We start from the raw sequence: 22674 nt of genomic DNA, 5'->3' as shown, positions 1-22674 counted from the left end.
TGGGAGGGAGGGAGGGGGGAAGATGAAGATTTAAAATAATAATAAAAAAAAACCCTTTTAAAAATAAAAAAATACAAAAACATTCAAAATCAATGACCTGAACTGCTAGCTAAATGACCATATCTTAGCTTAAACATTTTTCCTTGGAAAAAAATGTACTTCTCCTAACGGAGTAATTGCTTCCCTACATCTTCCTCTGTGTTAGGGCTGCTTGCAGCTAAATGTTGGGGTGATATGGGCCAAACCGTACACACGGTACGTGAGTACCAACTCACTCGTCTGGCTGGGCCCATGAGGCTTTATGATGTGGCCTTCACACAGAGCTCTAAGCAACTGCTCTGTAGGGCCACAAAAATACTGTCAACACCAATAGAAAGAAGTAGAGGAAAAACAAAACCCAAACATTTTTAACTTAGTTTAAAAAACAAAACAAAACAAAAAACACCCTGAAAAAGTTTTCTGCCTATCGTTTCCATTTGCCTTTCCCAAATGAGGTACTTGATGAGATGTATTTAACGCTTACAGTTTCCCCGGAGTTTCCTTTTAGGACCAAGACTAGAATTTAGCACCTCTGTTACCACAAGATAAAGAGGGGTGCGACAGGAATGGAGGAACTGGACTGAAGCGTACCTACCCACCCAGGCCTAGGAAGTACCACCAAGAACACGATTCCCACCACCCCACCCCGGCCGACGGACGAAGCCAACTTGTTCTCTGGTTAAACCAAACCGACCCCAGGAAATTCAACCCCAACTTCTCTCTGGGACAGAACATGGGAGACAAGGGTCAATCCTCAGGACTGCATTTCAGTCCCTTAGAGAAATGTTTATGGCATGAAGTACTGTGTAAGGAATACATAACAATTATACATTAGGATCTTTACAATATTAAATGCGTAATATACAACTCTACAGGTATCTTACAGAGGAAGATGAGTGGTGTGCCATCTGTTCAGATACGGCAAGATGGGGTCAGCTTTTTCCATCAGTGAGTGTCTAAAGTGTCACACGGTATCAAATCAAAGGAGTAGCTTAGCTTTAGAGCCCTCCCCTTCCCCCCCCCCCCCAAACGCCAGACGAGCCTGGCTCAGTACCTGTTTGCACAAAGGAGGGAACAGGCCCCATTGGGCTCATTTATTTCCGTTCCGGGTCTACGTTTCTGTCGAATTCATCATCTGGACCGAGGGGCCCCCGGATCACCAGAAGAGCTCAGTCCCTCTTCTTAATGACCAAGTTTGTCTAAGAACAGTTTAATTAAAATTCAGTGTCTACAACAGGATTCTATAAATTAATGTGGGAGAAACTAAATTGTGATTAGCGCACGAATTAGTGACTGAGGCCCCCAATCACGCCACCCAGCAATGAGCAGGATTTCACAGAACGCTATTTATAGGCTGGCACCTGCAAACACAGTGCTGTCTCCTGAGTTACGGAAGCTGCTGCTTAAGTCAGAAGAGATGATAACTGTTTTCATTAAAGGAACCTTGTAGGGGCCAGATGAAAGGGCTGGGGAGAGACCTTCCCTAAAGAGACAGACACACAGCAGAAGGGCAAGTACGCCGTCAGTATTTCAAAAATACTTTTAAATTAACAGAGAAAAAGAAACAAAGATGTGTCCTGTCCTGCAGCACGAGAGCACAAAGGGTGGCTTTTTCTCCTAAAGCTCAAGATGGAGCATGTGCCGGCTCCCCACCCCCACCCCTCTGCTCTGCCACCTGCAGGGGCACCAGGACCCCAAGATGCCTACACAGAGAACAAAAGAGTAGTGGGCGAGACAGGACTGGCATTTTCCTTGGTCTGCTTTGCTAAGATGAAAGCTTCCATACTTTGGCCTTGATTTGGGGGGTCCCGTCCTGGGGCTGGGGCTGTTCCCAAGATGGATCTTACTTTCGAAAATAGGCCACGATTAGTCGCACTGACAATTTCCTTTTTTTTTTCTTTTTTTTTAAAGTATTGAGCACCAGATAAATATGCATCGGTCCTTGTCTGTTTCTCCAACCTCGGCAGAGATAGCCACTTTCATTTTAAATATCGTAGAAAAATAAGCCATTTACTAGCATGAACAATCACAGACGTCAGACACACGCATGGAAATGTGGAGCATGTCCGGCAAGACGCGAGGCCTCGGAGAGGCGCCGTCCGGCACGGCGGCATCGCCCTGGCCTCGGCCCCCCCATTCCGGGGCCTTCGGGAGGGGGGTGGGATTTTGGGAAGGCCGCCGGCCCGGCTCCTTCCACACCGTCCTGTCCCCAAAGCCCAGGCGAGCACCCCTCGAGCCCTGGGTTAGCGCCGGCGAGGTCCAGTGCCGCCACGGCCGAGAAGAAACTGCCTTCCGTGGCATTCCCACAAAGCCTCCCGTCCGTCTGCCGGGCGTGCTCCGGGGCTTTACAATGAGGAGTGACCGGGCGACCGCCGCGTAGGAATACCCCCGACTGGCCAACGAGCTCCACACCCAAGTTGCTAACACTGTTTTCCGACCCCCTGGGTGCCTTCCACGGGGATGGCGACGGCGGGGCCTAGTCCAGGGGCTCCTGCTTTATCCGGATCGTGGTGGGAGCCTGCTGCAGCCTTCTGTCCTGCCGACACAGCATATATTCACTGAACTGGGAGGAATCCACCCCTCCCCCGCAGCTGGCCGCCACGCTAAAGCCCTTCTGAAACAGTCTCTCGAGGACCTGCGAAGTCAGAAAGAGGGTAGAATGAGCACCGACCCACTGTGACCCCCCCAGGCCCAGGACCCAGCCCCGAGCTTCAGCCTCCCAAGAAACTCCTCGGGCCGGAGATGCCCCCAAATCAATCGTTCTCTGGTCAGAATTCTGCGCCCCGCCTCAAACGAGGCATCGTGGGAGCGCCCGGAGCGCGAGTGCAGCCAACACACACGGCCTGCACCGGGCAGGTCAAGACTTCCGGAGCGCCGCCCCGAAGGGCGAGTAAAGGAACGGCCTCTTGGTGGGCCTTGCAGGGGGCCAGGACGCCTCTGCTCGTCTGGGGAGGAGCTCGTGGGGCGTGCAGTGAGGCCCTGGGCTGGTCTGAGTCGGTGATTTCACAGGCCCGTGGGCCGGCGGGAAGGGGCTCTGGCTCCTTCCAAGAGGGTCCCAGCCTGGGGCCTCCCCAGGAGGGGGGCTTCGCTCCTTGGGTTTATGACTCAGGAATGCCAGCAGGCCCCAAACTCTCACCCCAGGCCGGCCGGCCTTCTCACCCGTATCCCCTCCCCTCGGACCTTGCCTGGAATGAGTCGGACACGCAAATTCCAGGCAGCATTTTCCCCCGAGTCCGAGCGGCTCAGGAGCTGAGAGGGGAGGACGGACGACCCTGCCAAATAATTAAGGCTCATATAAACGATAGAGATGCTGCCCAGGGCTGCAATCTGCACTCAGCTGTGAGCTCCTGGAGCCGCAGCCGGCGGAGCCCGGAGGCAGGAGGAGTCCAGCTGGTGCCCGGGGCCGGGGGGCTGGATGTCCATGTGTCCAGACACTCAACTCTTCCCATGAGAGGCTTGGGGGAATCCAGGGCACCTCACCCCAGGCAGTGACAGACGCTGGGACCAGGAGGGAGTTAAAATGGACAGGCAGAACGGATGGTCATAACCCCTTTTTAATGGACAAAAAGAAAACTCTGCCCTCCGCCCCACTCTTCCCTGGTCTGTTCCCCTCCCCAGAAATGCCCCGGGCCTGGGCTCAGGGAAAGGCTCAGGAAAGTACAACCAGGCACCGATGCGGCACTTCACGATCCCCTGACCTTAAAAAGCCCTGACCTGTCCTATGAGATCCAGACTTGTCCAGAATGACGGGAAGGAGGGAGGGAACCACAGAATGCACGTGGTAATGTTCAGGCAGATGGCCAGACAGCAGGGCCTCGTGGAGCCCCAGACCCTGGGGGATTCTGCCCCAGGCGGGATACTGGGCCCCTCAGGTGAGATCAGAGACTCGCAGAGACAGACAGACAGACCCCATCTCCCCCCCAGCTCCTGGCTCCACATAGAACTTATAGACAAGCTCTCTCTGGGCCCTAGGAATGAATGAGGAGCTGGAAGCACGAGAAGGCATCTCAGCCCCTACTAAGCCAACCTCCAAAGCATCCCACCTCCTCCCATGCCCTGTCAGTGGTTCCACAGGGACAGGGGCCAGACCTATGGTTTCGCTGATCCAGAGAATTCCCTCTACCAGTGCAGGTCAGCTCTGAAACCTATAGCTACAGAACCACTTTGTACACAGAGAGAGTAAGTGACTTGTCCAAGGTCACACACGGGTCAGTATATGTCCAAGGTAGGATTCATACCCAGGTCTTACTGGCTCCACAGAAATGGGGGGAAAAAAAGGGAGGAAGTGACTTCAAAGAAACTGATTTTAAGTGCATGAGTGTGTCTGTGTCTGTACATCAGACCAGGGATGCATCAGTCATCTCTAAGAAATCCATGTCTGAGGGGGCAGCTGGGTAGCTCAGTGGATTGAGAACCAGGCCTAGAGATGGAAGGTCCTAGATTCAAATCTGGCCTCAGACACTTCCCAGCTATGTGACCCTGGGCAAGTCACTTGACCTCCATTGCCTACCCTTACCACTCTTCTACCTTGGAGCCAATACATAGTATTGACTCCAAGACGGAAGGTAAGGGTTTAAAAAAAAAAAAGAAAAGAAAAGAAAAGAAAAAGAAATCCATGTCTGAGACATGGCTGTGAAACGTGGCTGGCCTGGAGGGTCCACTAGTGGTTGCAGGAGCAATGCTGTGACTAAACTAGAGTACGCAGGCCTCAGCCGGCTTGCCCTTGCCAAGCAGCAATGACCCACACGGCCTCCGCCCCAGGAAATCAGATGCCAGGACTTTCCTTGGCAGATCCCAAGCTGAGAAATTTCCACCTGGAGAAAAATCTGGTGTCTGATGCCCGGAGGGGCAGCTTCCCCCAAAGGCAGCCTTCTTGATGTGCCTCCCTCAGCTCCCTGGAAGCCTCCAGTCTTGGGTCTTAAGCTCCTTCCAACCTTGCCACCTCCCAACTACAGAATGTCCACCCGCTCGTTCAGCCCAACCCAACAGAATAATTCTGGTCAGGGTCGCTAGCAATGTCCAGGGGAGATGCACAGAGCAGGGGCCCACTTCTCGCCCCTGTCCCTCCCTCTTTCTGGTGCCTATTTAAGTTTGAACCTAACAGGAGGCTCTGAGTGTCAAACGAAACACATTTGGTTGATAATACTTTGGGCCATTTTTATAGAACATCCTTTTGCCAAAAAAAAAAAAAAAAAAAGTGCAGAGATCAATTTTTTTAAGTCCATCCCGCAGGCACCATCACTTAATTATGAGGGAGACATAAATTATGCATCGACACATTGTTGCCTTCTCTGGAAATGGCACAGAGGCTTCTGGGGTTTGGGCAACTAGGTCTCTGTCTCTTCCTCTGCCTCTTGCCTTTCTTCCTGTCTTTTGCTATGTCTGTATGGGAATGCACAGAACCCCGAGGCATAATATCAGAAATCTTAACTCTGTTTTCTGGCAAGATGGCGGGGAGGGGAGGAGAAGGACAGGAAGGAGCCTTTTTGGACAGTTTATAGCAAGATGGCCTGTAGGAAGGAACTGCATGGCGACTGGTGGCTAGTCAGGGGCAGTGTGCCTAGCAGCGGGTGTGTGCCCCTGGCCCTCACCTGTACGGAGTTGAGCCGGCAATAGCCATTCAGCGGGAAGCGGATGACGTGTGTGGGGTCCTGGTTCCACCCGGCATTGACGGAGTTGCACATGACATCACCGGTCTCTGGGAAGACTTCCTCGATAAGTGCCTTCTCCCCACTGAGGGCGATGCGCTCGCCCAGGTCAGGTGTCACACGAACCACGAGGCATTCGCACGCCTGGCCACGGCGCCGCTGCTCCTGCTCCTGCTTCCAGCGGTCCAGCTCCCTCACCATTGGCTGCAGCTGGTAGTAACGTGCCTCTTCATACAGGAGGCTGAAGTCCTGTGGACCAGGGAGGGTGGGGAGGAAGAAGGAGGTGCCAGGGAGAAGAAGGTGTGACAATTAGGTGAAAGTCTACACTGCCCATCTTTATATTTAATCACCAAAGGTGAATTCACTTAAATATAAATTAAATCTAAAGATGGGCAGTGTAGACTTAATCTAATTATCACAAAGGACACCCGAATCCTCACCCGGAGCTTAGGAATAGCTCCCTTCCCAGAGGCACACAGGAAGGATGCCCAAAACCTACTTTGCAGAGGAAGAAACTGAGGCTCAGAGACTAAAAGTGACTAGAGATCTAGGATTAAAACCCAAACCTTCTGACCTGCAGAAGTTTGGGGATCAGGGGGCAGGGGATGACATAACCCCTATGTTTTCCTGGGACCCAGCTCCTTGACAATGAGGTTGTTCTGTGCTGGGATCTTTGTTTGGGATGGGATGAAGTGGGTTTCTTTCGGTCTTAATTTATGTCTGAGGGTGAGGCCCCAGACTTTGGGCTATACTAGAGGCAGGAGAGTTAAGAGTAGTGTATTAGTCTCCTAGAAATCAGCCGGAGCCCCTAGACCAGTGATTCCCAAACTTTTTTGGCCTACTGCTCCCTTTCCAGAAAAAATATTACTCAGCGCCCCTGGAAATTAATTTTTTTTATTTTAATAGCAAATAATAGGAAAGATAAATGCACCTGTGACCATCACCGCCCCCCCCTGGATCGCTGCAGCACCCACCAGGGGGCGGTGGCGCCCACTTTGGGAATCACTGCCTTAGACTGTTCACACTTGCCGTAGGCCTCAGATCATGTGGGAGCCTTCGGCTAAGTGGGTCCTTTCACTCATGGGGCTCTGGTCCCACAGCAGTCTCTCCTTTGGCAAACAAAAGCTTTACATAATCTAAAGACGGTTTATTCTAGATGGTGGTCCTTCCTCCCAAATAGTCTGAGATTTCATGCCCAGGACAGCCTTGAGTCCACTGCCTACTTCCAGTGCTGCCACTCTCAGGGCCACCTAACTGTGAGGACACCCCGATAAGTAAATAAGCTACAAATATGAGAAAATAGAATTAGTTTAGAAAAACCAATTTAGCCTCTGGCTTCATCGTTTAACTTTTTATGGTATCCATGACAACCACTGGTCCATTTATTAAATCACAGCATCCCAGTATCATCCTGTGTCAGAGGGGGCACATGATGGAGTGGCTGCACAGGGGTCAGCAGCCAGCTCTTCACCCCCACAACGCAGTAATCCTGGCCAACACCCACCCACCTCACCTTGAAGTCATCTGGCAGCAGAAGTTTTGATGTCCGCAGGAAGCTAAGGACATATCTGAATATCTCCCCATCTCGATCAATGAAATAATGTTGCTTCAGACTGTCTAGTACGATGGGCTCTGTGCCATTGAATAGACGACTTATCCTGAGATAAAGAAAGGAAGAGACCAGAATTCATGAGTTGGATCCCATGGCTTGAGCTATGAAGCTGCTAGGACTGAGGTTACTGAAGACAGAGGCTTTGAAGACACCCTAGAAGTCATCTAGCCCAACCCTCTTCATTTTAAAGAAAGGGAAACTGTGACTCAGAAGGGACAAGTGACTTTCTAAGGTCATTTACTCAAATAAGTGACAAGAGTTGGATTTTGAATCCAAATTCTCCAACTCCAAATTCAGTGTTCTTCCCTCCACACGACACTGCTTCTCAAGGTCTTGGGTGACTGTATTTTGGAAGATAACATAATGGGATGCAAGACTGGAACCAGCCCCGATTATGTGTGTACACCTGGAGAGGTGGATGACACTGTTTCCTCCATCTCCCAACAAATACACTCCATTGGTCTCACAATATATACCCAGAGGAGGATGAAGGATGTGATGGTGACAGAAAGGTTGCAGTAAGGGAGGCTGAGGAGCAAACATAGCCTTATCTGCAGTATACCTGAGATTACCTTCCACACTAATGGGTTATTGTGGCCTTTTGTTGTCCTTAGGGAGAAATGTCTCTAGCTACAGCTGGAAGAATTCCTTCAGCTCTATTCTATTTTTGTAGAGGGTGAGTGCACAGACCCGCGTACAGGGCCCAAGAACAGAGGGACATTTACTGTCCCAAAGAGGCTTCCAGGCCCCCTTCTGGGTATAAACCCAGAGAGACCATGATAGCAATTTGGGAAATCCTTCAACAGCTCTCTTCCCTTCACACAACTATCTGAGCCCCTAATTCTTTGGCAAAAACAAGAAAGGCCTAAGAGACACCAGATTTGGGGCAAATGTGTTTCAATTTAAAAAAAAAAAAAAAAGAAGCTCTCTGTCATCATTTGATGCCAGCCTAGAATGAGGTTAAAGCCTCTTTTCCCACACATGGCCTTAACATGGAGTTGGTCACACTTTCTGAAATAAATACTAAAAGTTCAATTTGGTGAAAAATAATTTACTAAAACTTCCTCTAGTGAACTTTAGGAAACAGCCACTTCGGGGTAGGGAATACCTGACTCTTACCTGGGGCAGTTATTTAAAACACACACACACACACACACACACTATTTCCTCCCAATCACATGCAAAGACAAGTTTTTAACATTCATTTAAAAAAAGTTTTGAGTTCCAAATTCTCTCCCTCCTTCCCACTCTCCCCCGAGATAAGTAATCTGAGATAGATTTTACATGTGAAAACACATAAAATACACAGAGTAACAAAAGTGACTAATTTGGGGGTTCAGAAGCTTCCAGTTAGCCCTAAGATATGCCAAAGAATGAATGCAAGGTCTGCGACCAGTCTTCTCTTTATGGTGGACAGACACTGTGGTCCACGGCCCCTTCATCACTTCTTCGGCCACGCTAGGATCCAGTGCTACTCTGTAAACCCACAGAGGCTGCCTTTCCTTCGTCCTTAAGCTTAACCTTTGGGAGAGTAGGCTTACCAGCTTATCCTAGGGGGGAGGGGGAAGCCCTGCCAGGCATAAGGACAGACCAGTGGACCACATGGACCAGGCACGTCTGCTGTCATGGAGACAGCCTATGAGGACTGGCTAAGTCAAATGTAAGAATGCAGACTCACTAAAGAGGGAACTTCAGACTCATCTACTAAATCCCTGAGGGACTCTGGCCTGCTTGTAAGGAGGATCAGCTCCCCTGTGCAGTGGTAAAGATCCAGGTAAACCAAAAGAGGTTTTTCTCATGCCCTATTTGCTCCTCTTGAATTGTGTCTATGCATACATGGTCAGCTTCTCTGTGGCTACCTCTTTGCTCTGGGCATGTTTTTTCTAAATCCATCTCCTGGGAACCAATGGCATACTATACTCCCCAGAAGCAGAACAGGAAAAGGAGGGATCTAAGCTCAGAAGGAGCTCTGGGGCTCTGTGCCTGTTGTGTGTAGGAGGCACTGATGTGGGGGGGTTCAGTTCTGACAACAGCGAGGGAGAGATCTTCCTTCAGTCCCTCTATGGTGTGAAGGAGGGATCTCAATTCCATTTGCCTCTAGTGTTTGATCGGATTAGCCCCATGTTTCTAAGGAAATTACCAATGCCTGGATAAAAACCTAAGGTTGTCAGGCCAAGTCTGGGGCAGCTGGGCCATACTTTATGCTTGCCATAATATCACACTTTTAAAATAGTCTTTGGACAGATATCTCTCATCCATAGAATCCTAGAACAGTCAGGAAATCCCATGGAAACCCATCCAATTCAGATAGTGGAACCAAAGATCTGGAGCAAACAGGCTTTGGAAGCCAACTAGTTCAACCCCTTTATTTTACAAACGAGGAAACTGAGGCTTGAAGAGAAGTGACTTCTCCTGGGTCACACAGTTAATAATTATCTGAGGCGGAATATGAAACTCAGGTCCTCAGAACTTTGACTTCAATTCCTTTCTTCTTTACATGGGGGAGAAATGAGATCCAAAGATAGGAAGTAACTGGCCCAGGATCACACAGCACATTGGTGGCAGATTTGGGAGTGGAGGCCTAAGTGTCCTAAATCCTGGTCTCTACTACAGGGCTCCATCTCCACCTAGATATAGGGCATCAATCTCTCATCAGAGTTACGACTTATTTGGGGGGACTATTTGAGGACTGAGAAGCTTGGAACAATACTGATTTTCTGTGTATTTCAGAATCCAAGTCCCAATTCTATTAAGCCTTGCCTTCTGCTAAACTGGGGATGGGGAGGAAGGCTTCTCAGGTATTTCAGGAACTTACAGTGCTTCCTAGGAATATGCACACCAGCACAGGTGTACCTGTTTTTGTTTGTTTGTTTGTTTTTGCATCTGTGTTTCTCCTGTATCATTCAAAGAATACCAAGGCTGGAGTGTGATGTGTGATGCCCAAGCAGAAGAGAATAGCTCAAGCCCAGGAAACCTACCACTCATTCAGTAGTGTGTTCACCAATGGGGAAGGAGGTGATAGTAGGAAGAAGAGAGCACTCTGGACTAGAGATGTTACAATTATGGATTTTCCATTTCTAAATAGTGCCCAAGCTAAGCCTTCACCCCAGCAACAGACTGACCCCAACAGAGGCCACTAGCTGGGCTCCCAAGTGGAACAATGGCCCTTGTCTCCCCAACTGAGTCTTAGCCCTTGGGGCCATTCTAGATCTTGACCCCGGCTACAAAATGACCCTTAACAAGAGCTGTTAGGCTTGGAAGAGACTCTAGAGATCATCTAATCCAATTCCCTCACTCGATAGGTGAGGAAGCGGATCCTAATCACCATCACAGACTTGACTTCTTGCCAGCTTTCTTGTGAGAGTGTAGACGGCTCAGTGCAGCCCACAGGTAATGTCCTCACCCTGAGGATTTTATGGGGAGACTGGGGACCTTTAGGAGGACTGAGAGGATCTGATAGAGAAGCACTGGGGACCTTATGCAGGAACAATGGGGTTGTTATGGAGGATAATGGAGAAATCTGAAAGAACAGTGGAGATATCAGAGAGAAGACAATGAGCACACTATGTTGGGATAGCATGGAGGCTATGGTGGGCAGCAGGTGGATTAAAGGGAGCCCGAGCCGTAACATGGAGTAAGGGGCAGGGCCCTTTCTTGGTTTCCTCTCTAGCTACTCCTAGGAAACTCTGGGCATCCAGATTTGTCCAATGGGATTTAAGAAGCTGATGATACACAGCCAATGGAGCACTCCAACTAGTGTCATCCTATGAGTGCAATTGTGTATGAAAGAGAGAACTGGCCGCCTTCCCTGTAAGCCTATGGAGTTGCCCTTGAACTCCTCCTTCAAAGCAGGCCAGATATTGCTGATGGTCCCTATGAACCCCTTCTCCCTCAGTGGGTTTCATTGTTATTTATTCCCCATTTCTCCAATTCCCATTGCTTTCTCTGATTCCATCTCACTGAACCTTCTTGAAAATCATTCTTTAAAACACACACACACACACACACACAACAGCATTGATTTTTTAAAAAAGAATTGGTGAAAAAAATGAATAATTGAGTAAGGATCAGGTTGAAGGAGATCTGAGACTCTAAAGAGAATCTCAGGGAAGCCCAGAGTTTCTATAAAGACTGCTAAACCTTGTCCTGAGTCCCTGGCTGTGGTTGTGGTATAATGCACAGACTGGCCAAACCCATAGGAGTTGGCAACCCTCACACTGCACAAAGACTGATCTATACAGTCATCTATACGGCAATTTGGAAAGAATACTAGATTTAGAGTCAGAAAACCTAGACTCGAACTCTAGCTCTGCCACTTATGAAATAAGCAGCAAGTCATTCCCTCTCTCTAAGGTCTCCAGTCTTTCACCTATAAAGTAAGAAGGCTGATCTGGCTGATCTCTAAGGTCCTTTCTAGCTCCAAATCTATATTCCTAAAAAGCCAACATTTATTAATAAGCCCTAAGGCGAGGTGAAGGTTTTAATTCTCTTTATAAAGAAAAGCTGCAGGAGCAACTGGATAGCACGATGGATAGAAAGCCAGGCCTAGAGTATAAAAATGAAAAATGATAAAGGCTTGTATAAATATATAAATTAGTATTTTAATTAAAGCTATGCTGATAGATAAAATCATTAGACCACGTGCTTGTAAGCATTCAAAACTGCCGCCTCCAGAAGTGCCTACTCGCCAAAGAGGCCACTCCCTCCTAACCCAGGAGATTTAAACCCTTCCCTGCGTCAAGATGTAAGCCTTCCCAAGCCCAAAAACCGGAAACGGAAACCCGTTGGACCACGGGAAATGTAGTTTGATACATTTCCCAAATTTCACTTTTACAAGAGGTAGGAGGACTTGGGTTCAGATCTGGCCTTAGATATGTCCTAGCTGTGTGAGACCCTGGACAAGTCACTTAACCCCATTTGCCAAGCCCTTATTGCATTTCTACTTCAGAATCAATACTTAGTATAGATTCTAAGACAGAAGGTAAGGATTTAAAAAATGAACAAATAAATAAATAGAAGTTGCAGGGAAGGGAGCTGGGGGGTTATCTGATCACACTCCCAAAGAGTGACTGGCTTAAGCAGGTTGAATTTTTCCTCCATGACACTCTTGCCTTGGATCTCCCAACAGCTTCACCTTTCCTTTTGCCAATTAAAAGAGAGAAACCAGGGGTGAATGAGAAGTCAGACACATGTTCGTAGCATCCTCAGCGGCACTACAGAACAGAAATTTTCTCTCCCAGCTCTGTACCTTTTCCTAGGCTGACCCCTGTGCCCTCCCACCTAACCTCTACCACTTTTAGCATCCCTAACTTTCTTCAAAGCCCAGCTCATGTGCCCCTGCCCCTACAGGGAGCCTGTCCTAACCCTCTCCCTCCAACCGCTCATACCATTCCCCAGAAAATTCCTTTGTATCTGTTTTGTGTTTAGCCTTCTGTGAACATATTGTTTCCCCTTGCAATCAAATATAAACTCCTGGAGGTTAAAAACTTCTGTTTTTGTCTTTGTACCCCTCCTCCCCAAAGGGCAAGGTAGACAGTGTGCACTTAATAAATGCTCGGTGAATGAATGAATGAATGAAGTCCAGGTTATTGGCTTCTTCACCATGCCAGAGACACTAGCAGGTAGGTGGACAGAGAGGCAGAAGGCCATGCAGGGCTGCAGCCAGACAGACAGACAGGCAGGCAGGCAGATGGGCAGGTAGCTAGGCAGGCAGGCAGCACTCAGGGCATTTGGCTGAGACCCCAGGCCATGAGGCTCACTGAGGGGATGTCATCCAAACGTGATCAGTGTGCCTCACGGCAGTGACATCGCACCAGTGGGCAGGCAGCATTCATGGAGGATGCATCAATTTGCAGCCACAGCTGCCCACATAAAAAGAAGCAGTTAAGAGGCAAAACACAATTTGCTATTCTAAGATTTCCCCACGTGAAGGGAGCGTGTGCACCTGGGACAAACGTATGTATGTGACCTCGAGACGCGCCGTGCCTGCACAGGTGTGTGGATTCCTATTCCACCGACCAGAAGCTGGGTGGAGGGGCACGTGGCTCTCTAGCGGGTAAACCCACCCATTTGGTCCCAGGCACACATGTACATGAGGCTCCCTATTAAATCAAAGCACAGAGCTGCGAGCATTCGTGTGCCCTTGTGCACATGTGTGGCCTCAGCCTCCGTGCGCCCATCGCTGAGACGGCGTGTGCCCTCTGCTCTGGCCTCCTGGCCCACGTGGGACCAGCCACGCCGAGACCCGTTTGTTACGGGGCTGGCTGGCGGATGCTCCAAGAAAGGATTCTCAACAAAACAGAGCAGATAAACAAGGACAATGGCAGGTGCCAAAGGCTGAAGCCTTTTTAAAAACAGCGATAACCTCTCCCCCAAGGCTGTAAGCTTCTGCCATGCAGATGACCACGGGGCAGAGAGCAGGAACAAGGTAAGGATGTCATTCTGGGTCTCAGTCCCAGGGTCACTGAGTGGGCATTCATCCGGCCTCATCTCCCTGGGTTTAGGCTCCCAGCTTCCGGCCCTCTACTCCTCCATCAGCACAGATCTATCTTGAAATTCTTCCCATTTCCCCTGACTACTCAGTTGTGATTACATCACAAAAGCAGTTTTGCTATTCTCAGGAAAGATATTCCACAGAGCGTTGTGGGCAAAGGTTTTTATTAATTTAACTCAAATACGTCGTCAACTGATTAAGGGTTGATCTATCTAAAACAACTCGGGAATGCCGTAGACGGCAAAATTGAAATGAAAAAACCCAGACCCTCTCCTCAAAGACACATCTCACTCTGTGTGTTGCTCTCACACTTCTTGACATAGATCTGCATTATCTCCTTCATCTTTGCTGACACGGGCCACACAAGAAGGCTATCACCCCCACCCCCCTCCCCAGACCCAGTTCAACTACAGATGATTACCTGTCTATACTATAAAAGAGCCAGAAACACCCACTTTAGTCTAAGTGAGAGACAGCCTTTCTGAACACCAACAATAGAGTCAACAGACCCCTGGATTTCATCTCCAGCCGACTTATACTTTGATGGGTTACACCATGGAAGTTTCTATTAAATATGCCTGTTCCTGGAAGTGTCAGCAGGGATTTCCTTAAAGCTGTGGGAACAGATGTGAGGCTCGTCACACAGCCACTACAGTGCCAACGCCTGCCCTCTCATCTTCTCTGCAAATGTCCGTCCTCATCTGCTATAAATTCTCCTCCACTGGGAGGAGATACTTCTGTGCAATGAGACCTTCAGAGCATCTTAATGTACAAGTTTCCAAAGCAAACCACTTGGCATTTAGGTCATAAGTGAACTAACAAACATCTCAGGTTATTTTTTTTTTAATTAAATGACCCAAGCAATTTAAATGAACATTCCTCTCCTTCTACAGTCATTTATCATTTGTACCCAGCCTTGGGAAGGCTCTTGGTGATGCCCTGTCCAGGCACCAGAGTCAATTCAATGCTCAGATAAAGCACAAGGATCCTTGTGATGCTGGATGGGGCTATGGAAAGGAGATTAAACTTGCAATCAGAAATTTAAATCCTAGCTCTGTCACTTACTACTTGTATGGCCTCACCCCTTTGGGCTCCAGTTCCTTCACCTGTAAAATAAAGGGGACAAACTAGCTGACTTCTAAGGTGCCTTTGCAATTCTAGACTAATGATCCTATGGCTGATCCCCAAAGCCACAGGCCTGATCTTTGACTTCAGGGAATGGGGCTCCATTCCTGCCACCACAGATAAGAAAATCTCAGTCCCAGTAGGAGATGTAGCAGTACTCAATTGGCACTGGAACCCAGAAACATTTAATGGCCAAGTTTGGGACAAGAAAAGAAAATCCAACTTCATATACTACCAAAAATATGGACCTAAGAGGAAGAGGCCAGAAGTAGAAATGGCTCCTAAAAAGTTCCATTTATCTCTTTTCTAGAGATGATGACAACGAGGTGCTTTACAAATTTTATTTCATTTGATTCTCACAATAACCTTGTGCTTTGTGAAGTTAGGTGCTGCTAATATCCCCCTTTTACAGATGAAGAAAACACAGGCAGTCAAAGGTGAAGTGACTTGTCCTGGGTCATATGGCTAATAAAAAAATCTGATAATAGATTTGAACTCCGGTCTTTTGACTCTAGGTCTAGTACTCTATTTATGGCATCACCTAGATGATCCACAAGAACCTATTAAAAATGGTCAAGAGTTTTGTCCAAAGACAGGTAGAGACATATGTTCTGGTATGTGCATTCCCAAATGGCCTCTGCCCCATCAAAGCCAAAGCCAAGCAACTAAACACAAGGTACAGTTCTGACTTTTCCTCATCTGTCATCATGGCTTCCCCATGACCAAGTCCTGTTCTTTGGGATGATGTTAAAGACACTGCTCCAGGACCTCAGCAATGCGCCCCCCTTTCCCTCCTGAGATACAGTGAGGGACCTGCCTTTGACTCTTCAATCGCAATCATTTCCAGCAAGTGAGTTTATCAAAAGGAAGAACCCTGTAGCTGAAGTTCTCCAAAGGGTTAAAATCTGCAGTAGGATTCCTTGACCTTTGACAGCTCGGTAATTAGCATGTTTTACAAAAAAGCACACACAATGGTCAGTAAAGTTCAGGGCTGCCCAGTGGGTGCAGGGCAGCACAGGGAGCTCAGGGTAGAGTCTGGCTGGCCAGCCAGGACCAGAAAAGAATGACAATACAACTGAATAAGACACAACTATAACCAACAGAGACTTCCCCCAAGTGATGTGGCCACAACGGCAGGTACCAGAGAACCAGTCGGTTCTGATGTTCTGATGCAAAGCAGCTTTCCAAAAACCAAACTTTGTTCCCAAAGAACTATCTTTCCTCAACAACAGCCTGAGAGGTTTGTGTGTGTGCCACCAGGTGCTTAAAATGCCATCTTCTACAATAGACATTAAGGAGGAAAAAAATTGCCCCATCTGAGCTCCCAGGACACGGCTGTCCCAAGAGGATGTCTCCAACCCCAGGTATATACAATATATGAAGGCAGTTTCTTTTACTTGACACCAGGCACACGCCGGCAAGAGGGAGAGTTCTCCCTTCACCCTGATGTCCGTCAAGTAGATGGCAAAAAAAAAAGGAGCAAGGTCTTTCTTACCTGGAATCCGGATACTTGGTGAGAGTGGCCAGACTGCTGGTGTACATGTGTCCCCCTACGTCGATATGTACAGGAGCGTTAGACTTGGTGAGCTGAGCTGGGAGCGGGATTCCCTGAGCTGCCAGGGGAGAAACTGGGGACCGTGTGAGAGAGAGTCGGGACATGCTTCTTCCCTCCTATGAATGAATACAAAACAACAGAACAGTTTTTCTTTAGTGTAGCTTTGGATTCCCTTTATTTCTGGTGTGATCACAGATCTAATCAGATCACTTTTGCATCTGCCTGATCGCATATTCAGCTGACAAATTATTGCCACCACTGTAATTAAGTGTATTTGCATCATTTTCTTCAAAGTACCAGAGGGTAAGAGAAAGATGCTTATTAGCAATAAGAAATCAAGAAAAAAAATTTTTTCAAGGTGTCAGCCTCCAGGGGCATAAAACAAACTGCAAAATCCTAATTAAAGGTCGCGGGCTTATGTGTTAGATGTGAAATATCCCCTGACAAACGAATCACCAATTTGTGAATTGGGATTCAGGGGTTTTTGCAAGTTTGTCTCAGTAACGAGACACCTCTAAATTAGTGACTTCCTCAGCACCTAAGGCAGTGAGTTTATATATGTAGTAAATTTCACATCAAACTAGGAGCATTTTTGTTTTAAATATATATAATAGGCACACCCGATCAATACCTATCATTTGGGTTTCACCACTGAAAGGAAGGCAAGAAAGTGTGGGCTCTTGGGCAGGAGGGAAGCTGGTGCTTCCACTGAGACAAGAACTAGACAGGACCAAGCATCTTCCTGTTCTCACCACCATTATCAGAACTGACATGGGGAATGAGAAATCATCAAACCCAATCTCAGTGATTATCTGTCCTTCCATGAACATCCAAGAATATCTGTGGCAAATTCTAACAAACTAGAAATGTAATTGATTTGTCTGTAACCAAAAAAACAAGAGCTCTGTCTTTAGAAAGTCAGTCTCAATTTTGTGGCAATCCAGACACTCAGATTCCCTCCCCTTGGTTGGCCCCCCCCCCCACCTCCCGCCCCTGGTCCAGCATTGCTTCTCCTCTTATTCCTCCTGTCCCCCAGCTCTCCAGGTATCAGAAATGAAGACGTCGACCCTCCCCTTCCTCAGATTCTAGCAGATATTTCCTTCCCCATTGCAGATACCACTTAGACAACATGCACTTAGATCTGTCACGGAGAACACATGAACCAAGGTACTCTTCTGCTTCGCACAATATCAGATCCATCCCAGACAACATACATGTATATGTTTTAGAGAGTTTCCCGTCTATCATGTCTGTTACCAACTGTAATGCAACATATGCTCAGCATTATCATTATAAAACATTTCAGAGTCTAATCTAATTTTCCTGGTATTTTGTCTTGCAGTCATGCTCCCGAGCATGGACTCTCTTACATCAGCAAAGGGCTTTACAGCCCACAGCCCACAGCCCACGGTGAATATCTACTCCTACCGCCTGGCTTTCCCACCACCTCTGGGTGAAGCCCAAGCTGTCACCTGGAATCTGGGTGTCCATCTCACTGGGGCAGACTTTTCTCAGCCAGCAACCCGTCCAGGGCTCTTCAACATCCCACCAGGAGGCAAGATCGGACACAGAAGAAAAGCCTCACATGGGGCGCTTTAATGAGGTGCAACAGCCAGCTGAGAAAAAGGGACTTTTGTCCACGGAGAAGCCCCCCTCTTCCCAATGGCAGCGCTGTCTTCCCCTTCATATGGAGGAGGAGATTCAGAACAGCCTCCAGCAGTCAGTGATCAGCAGTACCAAATCTAAATCCATTGTCTTAGACTTCAGATCACTGGCCTCTCCCACAGGGGCACCCTAAGGCACAAGGTGAAAAGCCTGCCCCGGTTTCTCTCTCTCTCTCTCTCTCTCTCCCCAGCAAGGTCACAGTCATGAGGTGGAGGACATTTATAAACAGGTCCCATTAAATACAGAAGTACTAGCTTAAAGCATAGACAGACATGGCAAACAGCACAAGCATAATGAAAACAACAGCTGCCTGGGAAGGCATCCTTGCAAGTGTGGCTGGCCTTTCTTTCTCTTCTGGGCCCCATATCCTCACCACTGCCATCCCCATTTCAAGTAGGGGGTCTATGTGGCTCCGAAGAGATGCTGTTTATTATTACTAATGACACTATAGGCAGACACTGTATTCACACACACATACGCACACCACACATCTGTTCTAGCTTTAGTAAAAATAAAACCCTGCTTGCCTCCTGACATACCTATCAGGGTCAGTTGTACATGGGCATTTTTTGAGTTCTGTCCCGTTCTCCCTTCCCCCCCCCCCCCCATTCTGGAAGAACTGGCCAAAATAAGATTCAAGGAACCCATGAGGGATAATTTCCCTACTACCTGTTTGACATCTCTAAGTGCTAACCTTGAAATTCTACAACCAGTTTTCAAATAAAGGCCGGGGGGCAGAGAGGGGCCCACTGGCATGTAGGTGGGCATATTGGAGGAACCTTTCTTTGCTGTGTTTTGGCTATCCATTTGTGTCAGAAGAGCCCTCGAATCTGGAGGCTGTGGCATTCAGGACCTGTGCACACAGCAAAGGGATTTAATTCATGGGACCCACTAGAGGATCTAATCCCCAGCTCTGGCTACACAACAAGGCTGACCCAACATACCACCATGGCTCCAGGAAGGGAGAAACTAAGAAACACAAGCAGTTCCCACTCGGGATGGAGCCTTCTGGCTCAACCTCATCCGGGCTTTTAAATTACAGGGGAAAGTACTGTATAAAGAAAGCTTTTATTTTATATTGCAATTTAAGTCATTACTATAGTTCCATAAAAATTATTTGTGTCAACTAAGTAGCTCCCGAACTTTGCCTGCATTCAGCAAATAGATGACAAGAAAACAAAATCTGAATACACGGGCCCCCATCACATCACAAAACTTCTTCAAACCCAATTTTCACTCAGCCATTTACAAGTTCTGCACAATTCCCAGGTCTCTGCTAACTGAGACCTTTGTGCACAATCCAGACATTAACAGAGCTCCCTCCTTTTAAGACATGGTCTCCAAGAGCCACCTCTAATGAAAAAGATTGAAAGTAGGTGCCCAAAAGACAAATCCAAGCTGACTTAGAAATGGCCACTGCCCACAGGCCTGCCCTCCTGCCAGCAGCACCGCCATCCCAGAGGATGAGGCAGCGAGTCTCCCCATAAGACACACAAGCCCCTGCCCACAACAGGCAAACTCGGTGGGGCCCAAATCCCAGAGCCCTCTGCCCTGTCTTCCCCAGCCTCAAAGCGGCACCTGATCACCGCACACCTGATCACCGCGTGCCCCACCATTGGGCATAGGCAGCGATGGTTGGGTGCAATCGCTCTTTATGGCGATGGTCACCACCCAACCATCAGTGCACGGGGCGCAGAGATTGGCCCCATCCTTCCCCCAGCCCAGCCCTCCCACACTCCGATCACTCCACATGCCATTATGGAACGTCCCCAACACCACCATCATTGCACACCGAGATCTTCTGCCCCAGCTTCTTTTCTTGCCTTTCCAAGCCGGCTGCATAAGTACTGCTTGTAAAAGCGATTTGCCCATGCAAAGGGAAATAATCAGAATGCCACGCTCATTTACACACAAAATGAGTTTGTGTCCCATTGTGTTCACAGTTGTTCAGCTCTCTAGGGGTGATTAAACTCGCTGTGCGGCTCCAGCTTGAGATGATTTCACTGAATCGTTTCTCCGTGAAGTTGCTTCTTTGCGAAGCTGTTATTTTAACCATAAAAGGTAAACAGAAGGCAGTTGTAAGAGCGCCATTGAGCTCGCTGGCTGGCTGGCTTGCTCACTCAGGGCCCAGGGCTAGGCGCCTTGGGCGGGAATGCTGAAAGACTGCAGAATTTTCCAGGGTGTGGGCTCCCGCTCCAGGCTTGCAGCAAGCCGGCTCCTTTAAAGCAGACTCCTCTGATACTGCTCAGATCCCACTCACAGCCAGCCTTTCAAAGTCTCAGAACTTTGGGGAGATGCAGGTTTCACCTGGGCTCGCTGCCCACGGCTACGGGAACCACTCCCAGTTGCTGTTGGGGCAACAAGGAGACACAGCCAGCCTGGGGCCCAAACCGGAGCAGGCCAGGCGGAGGGAGAGGCTCAAGGCCCAGCAGGAAGAGCCAAAAAGAAGGGAGGGGGAGGCAGAAAGGCCCAGGGCCCAGCCAGAGAGAGAGAGAGAGAGAGACGCGGAAGCCCAGGTCCCGGCCCTAGGAAGGGTTAAAGGTGTCAAAAGAAAAAAACTAGGAAGGTGGGGGGAGGGCAGCGATAAGAGTCGAGGGAGGGAACGGAGGAGTGGAAGGGGGAGGAAGAGACAAAGTTAAATCAAGGAGCAGACACTTAGAGAGGCTGCAGATGGGAAACTCTCCTAATTAAGGATGTAAAAGCGCTTTGTTCCCAAAGTTTATTGTTGCCAGGATAAAAAAAATTAATTGAAACTAATGCTGTTATTCACTCGTGCAGTTTAATTCCTTCATGCGCATTTAAGACATAAAGAAAACTGCAGGTTTCAGGATCCGCCTCCCCAGCCCTAGAGGGTGGGTGGGGGAAGGGTACCTCTGGCTGGGCAGCCTTCGCCTGTGTGCATGCATGTACTTGCCTATGTATACATATGCCAGTACACATGTCTGTGTACACATCTGTGCACGTGTGCATGTGCCACTGCATGGATATGCATCTGTGCTTACTTGTGTCTGTAGGTGTATACAAGTGTATCAGTGACCCCGTGTCCGAGTTGTGTGAGTGCCCCTGAGCCTGGGATGCCGGGGTTTGGGGCAGAAGCACGGGGTTCAGAGATGTGTCCTTGTCCTTGCGAGGGCCAGACCTCTGCTCTATAATTTTCACGTCCCTAGTCCCTAAATCCTAAGGAGAGGTGACCCTACCCCCAGGGCTCCCTTCCCAATATACTTCTCCTGCAGCCCCATTTCGGCCATGAGGCTCGGGGTGTGGGGTAGGATCTGTCCCGGCACAGGCACAGACTTTACTTTTAATCCCTCCCGTATCGGTTTGGGCGCCAAAAGCATGCAAGTGTGTCCGCTCGGAGCTGGGCCCGGCTTGTGGTCACTCCCGACTGCCGGATCACATGGGACTCTGCCTGCCGGGAACTTTTTTGGGGGGTTGGTGGAGTAAGTGCAGTCGGTCACACATCAAACTCTTACCTACCCCCAGCAGTGCCCCCAGGAGGCTTCAACCACCTAGGCGCCCCTGAGTTCAGCCCCACGTGGGTATGCCCTTTCTGGCTCCACTAAAGGCCAATTCTCCCCTCTACCCCCACCCCCGCAATATCTCCAACTCCCCACAGGCTCTGGTCAATCCAATTGTGCTGTGGGTCCCAGGAGACAGGATTAATGTGCTTTTAGGTCCTTCATAACATGCGGGCTGGTATGGGAACCCAAGCGGGCGCCCAGGGGCTCCGCCAAGCTCAATGCCTCCTCCTCAAAGTCACCCCCCATCCGCCCCCTTTGTGCGGCCGCAGGACCCACACCACTGACGAGTGCCCCACGCAGGACTCCAGCGCGCTCCAGCCCCTCGGGAAGAGGGGCACAAACATTAGCCTCCAAGTGGCAGTCGCCATGTCCCCGCCCCCTGGGGAGGACCCCAGACCCTCGGATCCCTAGCTTTCGCCACCGTCTCCCGCTGGTCCGGACAAAAGCTGCAGATCGCGCGCCCCAGCCCTCCCCAAGCCCAGGGCCGTCTCAGTGCCGGGCGCCCCCTGCCCTTTCTCGGATCCACTCACCGCGGGGAGCCCTCTCCCTGGGCTCGGCGGCCCCTGGCCTTCCTCGGCCCCTCAGCGCACAGCAACCCCCACGCCAACCGGCCTCGCTCAGCGCCTCCCGCCCTCCCCTGGGCGCGGCCAGGAAAGGGGCCACGGATCAGGCGGGGGGCGACCAAGTGTCCGGCCCAGCCGGCCAGGGTTGGAGAAGGAGCCCGGGATCCGTAGCTGGGGCCTCGGCGCCTTTAACGCCCCCCCCCCTTCAGTCCCTTAGGCTCCAAAGCGACTTTGTCCGAGTTGTGGAAGACTCTCTCCGAAAAGAGGGCGCGCAGTCCCCAGCTCCGCGCGGAACCTCCGCGCCCTGATCCTTACCTTGGACATGGGAGACGCGGCGGCAGCGGCGGCGGCGGCGCGGTCACGGGCCCCCCGGCCCTGGCCCCCGCCCGCCTCCTCCCGCCCGCGGCTCGGGGTCTCGTGTGTCCGGGCCGCTTGGGCGCGCTTCTTTTCTCT

At 49.5% G+C, this 22674-nt stretch overlaps 1 protein-coding gene across 2 annotated transcripts; it reads right to left on the bottom strand.

Moving 5' to 3' along the window:
• Positions 1–24: 24 nt before the first annotated feature.
• KCTD15 (potassium channel tetramerization domain containing 15) lies at positions 25–22650 on the bottom strand. 2 transcript variants are annotated; one of them, XM_044661455.1, is made up of 5 exons: positions 22537–22650; positions 16413–16588; positions 7201–7345; positions 5631–5936; positions 25–2674 (listed from the first exon to the last, which is right to left on the bottom strand). In XM_044661455.1, exons 1-5 carry the CDS (start codon positions 22543–22545, stop codon positions 2516–2518), a joined length of 795 nt encoding a protein of 264 aa, XP_044517390.1. In that variant the 5' UTR covers positions 22546–22650; the 3' UTR covers positions 25–2515. The 2 variants fall into 2 exon arrangements, with proteins under 2 accessions (XP_044517390.1, XP_044517391.1); XM_044661456.1 differs by lacking the exon at positions 22537–22650 and adding an exon at positions 20279–20295 and having other exon boundaries at positions 16413–16577.
• Between the last annotated feature and the right edge of the window lie 24 nt (positions 22651–22674).

The sequence above is a fragment of the Gracilinanus agilis genome, chromosome 2 (assembly GCF_016433145.1).
Source record: "Gracilinanus agilis isolate LMUSP501 chromosome 2, AgileGrace, whole genome shotgun sequence".
Classification (NCBI taxonomy): Eukaryota; Metazoa; Chordata; class Mammalia; order Didelphimorphia; family Didelphidae; genus Gracilinanus; species Gracilinanus agilis.
The sequence above is the reverse complement of the archived record's forward strand: the minus strand, read 5'-3'. Positions and strand labels throughout refer to the sequence as shown.